General features: G+C 39.8%; 1 protein-coding gene across 1 annotated transcript in view; it reads right to left on the bottom strand.

The window, feature by feature from the left end:
• Nucleotides 1–6451: 6451 nt before the first annotated feature.
• Nucleotides 6452–10280, bottom strand: part of LOC107590310 (WAP four-disulfide core domain protein 8-like) — a 6838-nt gene continuing 3009 nt past the window's right edge. The window contains exons 5-10 of the mRNA XM_016279018.1: nucleotides 9520–9521; nucleotides 9316–9409; nucleotides 8850–8990; nucleotides 8362–8586; nucleotides 6991–7064; nucleotides 6452–6709 (exon numbers count right to left, since the gene is read on the bottom strand). Of these exons, the coding sequence (XP_016134504.1) occupies nucleotides 6467–6709; nucleotides 6991–7064; nucleotides 8362–8586; nucleotides 8850–8990; nucleotides 9316–9409; nucleotides 9520–9521 (779 nt within the window). The 3' untranslated portion in view covers nucleotides 6452–6466. The remainder of the gene's footprint in view (nucleotides 6710–6990; nucleotides 7065–8361; nucleotides 8587–8849; nucleotides 8991–9315; nucleotides 9410–9519; nucleotides 9522–10280) is intronic.

Genomic DNA, 10280 nt, shown 5'->3' with positions numbered 1-10280 from the left:
CCGGTGGCTCAGCTAAAATGTGTAATGAGTTGTGCAGAGATGTTCATGTTACCGGGGTAGTGACTGCCAGGTTTGACACTTCAACCTGTAGTCTCAACCACCATTCACCCCATCAATCTCAATTTACACTTTGATGCTATGGCAGAGAGCCTGACAAAAGATTTTAGGGTTGTTTTACTTTCATATTTGTGGAGTTTAGTGATGGTCAGATATGTTTTCAGAAGCATTTTCAGGCTCTGATTTTTGACCAAGGGGTTTTTCCTGCAGCTTAAAAAACTAAATACTGTATGATTAATATAAATAAATCAGATTAAACTATACATTTTTTGTTATCATCTACCCTTCCTCACTTATTCCTGTAGAACACAAAAGGGGTTTTCTATACAACAAAAATGCATTTTCAGGGATTATTTAAAAAAAATCATATTATTAGATTGGGATTTGAACCCTGGTCCCTTTGGTTGCTAAACAAAAACAAAACCACCCAAGTAACACATCCTTTATTAATTCATTACAAATTACATTTAGCTTCTCAAGGTGAAAATAAATAATAAGTCAAATAAATTCATCAATAAGACATTTTTAACTTCAGACTTGCTTTTGGCTAAAATATGAGTCCTCTATCCATAATATTGCTTTCTCTTTAGTATAAAAGGTATCTCGTCTGATTTAGGAGAGAAATATGCACAGATTTACCACTGTTTACAAGCAAAAACAATCCAAAACAGTTCTAAACAAATATGATTGGAGGAAACGGGACAGATTTTTATTTTATTTTTTTCACTGGGGGAAGTGTTTTTGTGGATTATGAACGGGTATTTTGGCCATGTTTTCCATACTTCACACTGTAAGGCAGTGGTGTACATTGCATTGCTGCCACTCTCAGCCAATAAAAGCATATATTAGTTCAGGGCTATTTTCAGGTCAACTCTGCAAACATCTGTAGGGCACAAAACTTTCCGGTGATTTCCACATGGCACAGATGTCCTTTGGAATTCTGCATAAAGGCTCAAAAAGAGACGGAAGGTTTATGATTTATAAAATGTGAGCGAAAAGAGAAGAGGGAAAAGATGGATAAATTGTTGAGTTGTTTGAAAATGTATTCATATTCCGTTCTCCCATAGCACACAAATTTTTCATTCCTGCGGAAATGACTCTGTAGTAGACTTTTTTTTTTGACAATATTGAACATTATAGTTATGGCAAAGTCGTCCCCTGTAGCCAAGCTTTTCTCATAACACATGTGCTCGTCAATGCAAAATTAGCATTTTGCAGTACCTGATAGACAAATGGGTTGGCCAAGCTCTCTGGGGGCACTGCTCTCCGGAGAGGAGAGAAATATTTGATGTCAGGTAGCTAGGGCTCTTTACGTGTATATTAATACAAGCAGCGTGAAATATGAACACACATTTTAATATGGTTAACATTGAGTTCTCCATACTGCCTAGTGCCGTCTTGGAAGCATGACCTGGGGAAAGAGTGGCTCTTTAACGTATGAAAATGCACTCTTTAAGTGCTTTGTTCCACTTTGCAACGGGGAGGGGAATCCGGAGGCAGTGAGCAGCCTGGAAGCCCTGGGAATATCATCTTTAACAAAGAGTCTGTCTTAGACAGGCACCCAGCAACCAAAGAGCTCATCTCAACATTTCAAAAGTGTTCCACCATGTTTCTTATCCAGTGGCTGCTCTCGGAGCATGGAGCTGAATTCAGAAGTCATATTTTTTTGTTTTTTCTTTTTTTAACCTGTTAAGAAAAGCCAGAGCAGTAACTCCAGTGTACTCACATAATAGTGTTCTCATTCCTTTTGAATTGAAATCAGCCCACAAGTGGCATGGCCATCCGAATGTGCCACTTTATTTATTTATTATTTTGAATGAGAGTCCAAACAGCTTATATAAAAAAAATCACAATAATCCACAAGTAATCCACATGACCCAAGTCCATCAATTAATGTCTTGTGAAGTGAAAAGCTGCGTAATAAACAAATCCATCAAGACAATTTTAACATCAAACCATTGCTGACTTAAAACCAAGTCCTGAATCAGGATAAAGATACTGTATGCACAGACCAAGCACCATTTTAGATGGAAACAGTCCAAAACAGTATTAATCAAATACAGTGATATTTTTATCAGCTGTTTGGACTCTCATTTTGATGGCACCCATTCACTGCAGAGGATCCATTGCTGAGCAAGTGATGCAATGCTACATTTCTCCAAATCTGTTCTGATAAGGAAACAAACTGAGCCTGACCAAAAGGTGAGTACATTTTCATCAAATTTTCATTTTTGGTTGAACTATTTCTTTAATATAAAAAAGTACAAATATACTATTTAATAATAAAATTAAATAAATTGAAGAAAAAAAAAGATTATTTGGTTGACAGACAAATAGCAAGTCTTGTTAAGGATTTTAAATGGCATACGTTTTGAAAAGTCATTTACGCTCTCTGACTAACTGTCAAACTGTCTAAGACCAGAGTGCTGACTCAGTAGCCCTGGAGGCTAGAAAGAGACTGGACCATATAAAGCTCTGCTGCTTTCATGGGATAGAGTCACACCTGCTTCCCACGGTACTGTCTTCCAATCATAAAGCTGCATTTAGGACAGAGCAGATGAGCTGCTGGAGAACTTCCTCTGTCAGCTACTCAGATGAGTAGCTATCACAGAGAATAATCCAGATCCTTTTGGTTAAAATTGTAATGTGGGAAAATAAGTTAATCGTCCATTCTTTTCTAAATAGTATTTGTTTTCAGATAGAACTTTCAGAAACATTGTACCCTTCTTTGGTGAGCTTTTCATATCCTAAAACAACAGTTTAGGTGACTTAAACATCTATTTAATCTATATACTACTGTTCAAATGTCTGGGGTCAGTAAGATTAATATAACATTATTCATTATTCAGAAAGTATGCATTGATCAAAAGTGACTAAAGACTTATACACTGTTACAAAAATTTCTACGTAGAATGCTGTTCTTCTGAACTTTCTACTCATCAAAATCCTGCAGAAATGTATCAAATTATTCACAACAGTATTAAGCAGCAAAACTATTAAGCAATTTTCAACATTGATAATAATTATTTATTGAGCACCAAACCATATACGAGGCTTCTTTTAAAAACATTTCAAAAACAAATTTTACAGACCCCAAACTTTTGAATGGTAGTCACCTACATTTTCATTTTCATCTTCAAATTCTTCAGGTGAAATAAAAAAAAAGAAAATAAAGAAGAAAGAAAAGAAAAAAGAAAGAAAGAAACAAGTGAGACAATGTTGACAATAAAAGAACAGAGCTATAACGTTGTGTAAATGTACGTCCAAAACACATAAAAAGTTTTCAGTTTTTAAGTTGAAAACGGTGTTGTGTAAACACCCCCTTATTCTCCATTTAATCCCATTGCTGTTTTAAAGAAACATCTGAGATCTTAAATCCACATGAATATGTTCTTTTTTTCAACTATTTATCAGCTGTTTGTACACAAACAGTCTATGCTTCAAATATGCTATATTACATTTTAATATTCTTTAAACGGAACACAATGCTTACCACAAATGGTGACATTGCCTCAGTTCTTGGGGAATGAAAGTCTCTGGTTATGGCATTATCATAATTAAGCACAAGTGTCTCTTACATCGGGTCAAACAACCGTTCTAAAAAACGACTTACAAAGTACAACTGTTCTTGTGTGGCTTGCTGTGGTCCCCTGGTGTCAGGGACAGCGTCTGTGATTGAGAGGGCCTTCCGAGGGCTCAGGAAGGGCTGACAGTGTTCTCTACACCTCTTCCCACAAGTTTTTGAAGCCCAAGAGCTGAGCAGTGTGCCAGAGCTATGGAATGATAAGGGCTTGAATTAAGGTTCATGAGTTTCTGGCAGGGGGAAGAAGAGAGAGCGCAAATTAACATAGAAAGGGCTTGTTCAGCATGGACTCTGCATCCTGAGGAGGTCCCACCGCCTGCCGGTGTTACCACAGCTTTGTGATCAGAGTGACTACAGCTTGTCTGACTGCTCTACACATCTCAATAAGCTCATATAATCACCAATATTTTCATTTGTTTCTCTAATTTATTCTGTGTGAGAGCTTGTCACCTATAGACCTCATTGAATAAAGTGCTTCATCATGTTTCATAAGTTGATCAGACCTCTAAAGACCTTCCAATGTTTTATATAATTTATACAGAACACACTTACAAACACTAAGCAAACATATATTTCCTTATGTAAGACCAATCGTCTAACCTTGTGAGCACTCAAGCCACTTTGGAAACGAGGTACTCGTGCTGTCTGTACCACACAGTGACCTCCAGGTTTTCATACTGTAACCAAATTACACATATATACAGTAAGAATGGCATCATGGTGTTTGTTCAGCAATACGTTCACATAGAGATGGATTGGACAACAAATACAATGATGTCTCATTACCAACACCGTTGTTTCTCTTTAGTTAATGACCTCTCATGTTACCCTGCAGGCCAGAGATAAGCGTAAGGCTGCATTAAACGCTAAAGCATCCTACAAATCTGAGATTACATTAGTAAACGTAATCAAATGTTTGAAAAATAGTGGTGAGTAAATAAAATACAGCAACATAAAACACTTACAGTATTCATTTAGCGGATGGTTTTGTTCAAAGAGACTTACAAATAAGAAATTCAACGAAGTAATTCATCCTAAGTAGGCAATAGCATGAGAGTGCTTAAAAATTTTTAATAAAAAATAAATCTTTCAACATTGTCTGGAAGAGTACAGTCTAGAAAGATTTTTTAATGAAACTACAATGAAATATTTTCCATGAGAAATGTTTTTAAGAAAAATGTATAAAGAACATTTTTTTAAGACTCTACTAGTCACACAAATTTGGAACAGTCCTTAAGTCACCAAATATAAAATGGATGGATGGATGGATGGATAAAAGGATAACTTTATGATTAACACAGGGTATGAATATATAATATGGTGGCATAATGTACATGTCTCTATGGCTTTGTCTTTTTGATTTTCCATAATAAAGCTCACAACAATATGTATTTAAGATAAAGGCTTCAGTTTAAAAGCACGCAGTTAATAAAGTTTTCACCATTCAGTGGTATTACCGAAAAGTCTCACCAGGGAGATATTGAGACGTCCCTCTCATAATGTGCGGGGGTTCAGGTAATTTCCCTGCAGGATTTGTATTCTTCCTTTTTGATGGATAGACAGGCTATCCGGGAGGACTGGGGGGGGGGGGGCCCCCAGTATTTTTTTTTTTTTTTTTTATTGCCAGGGATAGCTGTTAAAATCTTAAAATGGTTTCGTTGTTCGCTGATTTGGTAATCACTTTATTCATTTTTTATTTTTATTTGTTTATTTTTAATTGCTTTTATTTCTTTTTAATGCCAGTGGTCTGTAATCTGTCATCTAACATCCGATTGCTGTGACACACAGAATATGGGGCTATTTCTGTTTTTCTGCTATGTTACAGTAACTTTTTGACTATTATAAATGTGACTGTTTTCCCGTTTGTTGCATGCAAACTGATCCAGAGGATTGCAATGACCTTGTTTGCCTGCAAAATGCAAACTGTGAATGTGAATCAAATGACTGGAAGACAGGGGTGTCATGCACTCATTATTTTTTAGGGGCCACGAGTTGGGGTTGGGGGGGTTTGTCGTCATGTGACACAGCAGCCACAACTTATGTTTTATTTATTTTTTCCTTTTTATTCAAAATAAATATGATGCACTGAGTGTTCTAATCATCCCGGTGTGATTGTATTAAATATAGAAAATATTAATCTGCTATTTTTTTGTCTTTTGGAAGCTGCATTCAAAATCCACTTGGCTCAAAAATCTGAGGGCGCAGGTGCCCTCTCACTTTGAATAGGCATGATGCCTCTGGCCTTCATCACGGAAATGTCTATTTGACGTCTGCATTTACATCTGCAGATGTATTTTTTTTTTAGAGTGTTTGCTCATCTGCAATACGTCTATAGGACGTTTCCTATCAGATGCCTGCAGTAACCTACATGAAGTGTTTCTGTTGCTTCATGAAAATGTCTATGAAACGTCTGTATTCGACAAATATTGCATTTTATTCTCTTAATATGTGATAAAGTATGCAAACACCGTACGAACATCTCTATGGAAAGCAGAAAGAGTCTGATTTCATGTCTACGCTTTCAAATCCGCCCCGACTGCAAGCTGCAACTCTCGACGATTGGTCTGCGCAGAACCGCATAAAGTTAAACACACTGCCGTTCCCAGCATGAGATCCGCGAGATCCAGACCTCGGCATTTATAGGCTTATTAAAAAAAAAGAGTGAAATAACTGCTTAACAACACTAACTGAACACTGGTGCCGCAAAGATAATGGACTTTCTCATCGGAGCTGATCAGCAGTCAAACAATCCTCGTCAAAGTCAAAATGACAGACATGGCCAATCAAATCTATGAAGGGGTGCAAAAAGTACTCGAAAAATTATACTTAAAATCCCAATACATTAAGAAAGTTGTACAACTTTAAAATGAAAGAGAGAGAGAGAACGATCAACAAAAATCTTTCTAAACTGTTTGAGCAAACAGGGAAAACATGCCATATGAATAAAGCACTGAACTGAAAAGATCTCCAGTAGGTGTTATGCAAAATTCCCATGATCTTTTCAATGGCCACATCCCTGACATTGACCGCTCCCCTGACCGCTCCCCTGACCACTCCCCTGACCACTTCCTTTCCCTGACCATGACCTCTCCCCTGACCATAAGCGCTCCCCTGACCACTTCCCTGACCACTTCCCCTTGCCTGACCACAACCGCTTCCCTGACCACGACCTCTCCTCTGACCACTTCCCTGACCACGACCTCTCCCCTGACCATGACCGCTCCCTTGAACAATTCCGCTTCCCTGACAACTTCCTCTTCCCTGACCATAACCGCTCCCCTGACCACTTCCGCTTCCCTGACCGCTTCGCTGACCATGACTGCTTCCCTGACCATGACCTCTCCCCTGACCGCTTCCCTGACCATAACCGCTTCCTTGACCGCTCCCCTGACCATAACCGCTTCCCTGACCGCTCCCCTGACCGCTCCCCTGACCATAACCGCATCCCTGACCACTCCCCTGACCATGACCACTTTCCTGACCACTCCCCTGACCATGACCACTTCCCTGACCACTCCCCTGACCACTCACCGCTCCCCTGACCATAACCGCATCCCTGACCACTCCCCTGACCATGACCGCTTTCCTGACCGCTCCCCTGACCATGACCACTTCCCTGACCACTCCCCTGACCACTTCCGCATCCCTGACCTCTCCCCTGACCTCTCCCCTGACCACTTCCGCTCCCCTGACCGCTCCCCTTACCATAATCGCTCCCCTGGCCGTTTTCCTGACCGCTCCCCTGACCACTTCTGCTTCCCTGACCTCTCCCCTGTCCACTTCAGCAGTCAAACAATCCTCGTCAAAGTCAAAATGACAGACATGGCCAATCAAATCTATGAAGGGGTGCAAAAAGTACTCGAAAAATTATACTTAAAATCCCAATACATTAAGAAAGTTGTACAACTTTAAAATGAAAGAGAGAGAGAGAACGATCAACAAAAATCTTTCTAAACTGTTTGAGCAAACAGGGAAAACATGCCATATGAATAAAGCACTGAACTGAAAAGATCTCCAGTAGGTGTTATGCAAAATTCCCATGATCTTTTCAATGGCCACATCCCTGACCTTGACCGCTCCCCTGACCGCTCCCCTGACCATAACCGCATCCCTGACCACTCCCCTGACCATGACCACTTTCCTGACCACTCCCCTGACCATGACCACTTTCCTGACCACTCCCCTGACCATGACCACTTTCCTGACCACTCCCCTGACCATGACCACTTTCCTGACCACTCCCCTGACCATGACCACTTTCCTGACCACTCCCCTGACCATGACCACTTTCCTGACCACTCCCCTGACCATGACCACTTTCCTGACCACTCCCCTGACCATGACCACTTCCCTGACCACTCCCCTGACCACTCCCCTGATCAACTTCCCTAACCACTCCCCTGACCACTTCCGCTTCCCTGACCATGACCTCTCCCCTGACCGCTTCCCTGACCACTTCCCTGGCCGTTTTCCTGACCACTCCCCTGATCAAGTTCCCTGACCACTCCCCTGACCACTTCCGCATCCCTGACCTCTCCCCTGACCACTTCCGCTCCCCTGACCGCTCCCCTTACCATAATCGCTCCCCTGGCCGTTTTCCTGACCACTCCCCTGACCACTTCCGCTTCCCTGACCTCTCCCCTGTCCACTTCCACTCCCCTGACCATAACCGCTTCCCTGACCACTCCCCTGGCCGTTTTCCTGACTATTCCCCTGACCACTCCCGCTTCCCTGACCACTCCACTGACCATGACCATGACCGCGCCCCTGACCACTTCCGCTTCCCTGACCCCTCCCCTGACCACCTCCCTGGCCACGTGGTTCACTACATGCTTGGCCACTGGTGGTTGCGCAACATTTCTGTGTGGCAGGACAGTGGCCATCATGGAAACAGCTTTCAGCACACAGTGGAATGTTCTTCGATTTGGGACATTGACCCGGCTTCACAGCGTAGACACAGATAGTCAGCTTTAGTTTGTGCATATAGACAGTATACCACTTCAATATACAGCACGAAACACTCAAAGCATGAATAGCAAGTTTTACCTACAGAGTAAATTATACTCAAAGTATTTTCCTCTTTATTTTTTTTAAATCATTGGGTTTAAAACTATCCTAAGGGATAAATTCAAACCTACTTTAGAAGAGAACAACAAAAGGCAAAATGTATTATTATTATTATTAGACAAAAACAATACAACACGGATACCTGTATATGGAGCCGTACAGTAACGTCCACATCCATTGCTGCAGCACTTCTCATTGTTGGGACAGTTAGAGTCACTCTTACAGGAACTGATACACGATCTTCTTCCAGATGATTGGGGTGGACACTGTCCTGGCTTTGCTGTTATACAGACACATGACAGAAACCATCACTGAATGCTGAACATTTCCATTCACTTAAATTAAAAAGTTTTGTAACATTTTATTGCTTAAACAAAAGGATCATTAGGGGAGGCCAGGGAGCGCGGTTCCTGCATTTGTAAATCAGGAGTTTAGCAATAAGTCTCAAACCTTAATACAAATTGTACATATTTATCTGCTTCAAATCAAAAGCGTTTTGAAACCTACTACTCATTCCTAAACTGTTAATTACTTTCAAAGACTTAGAGTCACTTATTTCTGCATTTCTTCAGGCGCTGTAATGGTCAACAGATCTTCTCACCTGTGCACGGTTCGAGTAGCATCTGTTATGCTCAAGTATCTGAACAGACACGATAAAACAGCAATCAATGAGAAATATACTCGAGCTGTCATCCTCCCGACCTACGATCTCACAACGATCTCTGCTGGAAAATGCGCTGAATTGGTGTGTCAGGAGCGAACAGCGAAGCGCACAAAACTAAAATGAATAAACGTGTTGCTGCAATATCAACCTCTGTAAAATGGGGTTTTAAAGATCCAAGGAGATCAGGGGTGTATTCCAGAGAGCACGGTTAACTTAACGTCAGCTAAACCCTGAAATTTCGGTTGATTAACCCCTAACCTTGCTTACTCGAGGTATGTGGTTCCAAAAAATGCGTCCGGGAGTAAGTTCATTCAACTCAGAGTATGTTCCTGGTTAAGTAAGCCTCAAGACATTCTCAACAGAGCGACGAATCGACGAGTCGCTATGGAAATGGACGCTAAGAAAAAGCTTGCCATGCTGTTTCTATCTTCTTCTTTTGTTCATTGGTTGTTTACATGCTTAGTGCATATCGCCACCTAATTGATGGTTGTGCAATCATTTAAATTTTTTTCCGTTTAATGTTTAATCCTTGAGAATATGAATTATATTATTTGTTTTATGTTAATTATATATTAAGTCATATCAGATATGTATTTTGATTTAGAATTTAGACATTATAGAAAATGCCGATCCATGCGTGAGATGATAATATAAAATGTAATAAATAAATATATATATAATATAATAAATTAAACATTACCTTGTCATAGTGTTTTATAATTTATACAGATAACTGTTATATATGCTAATAAAATAAATATAATAACCATATTAGAATAATATATTACTTTATTTATTACTTATATTAGCGCGTCATCATTAACATATCATACATATATATATATATATATATATATATATATATATATATATATATATATATATATATATATATATATATATAGTAGG

This window comes from Sinocyclocheilus grahami, unplaced genomic scaffold (genome assembly GCF_001515645.1).
Source record: "Sinocyclocheilus grahami isolate Dianchi unplaced genomic scaffold, SAMN03320097.WGS_v1.1 scaffold126.1, whole genome shotgun sequence".
Taxonomy (NCBI): domain Eukaryota; kingdom Metazoa; phylum Chordata; class Actinopteri; order Cypriniformes; family Cyprinidae; genus Sinocyclocheilus; species Sinocyclocheilus grahami.
Note: the sequence above shows the minus strand (reverse complement) of the source record. Positions and strands in the feature narration are given on the sequence as shown.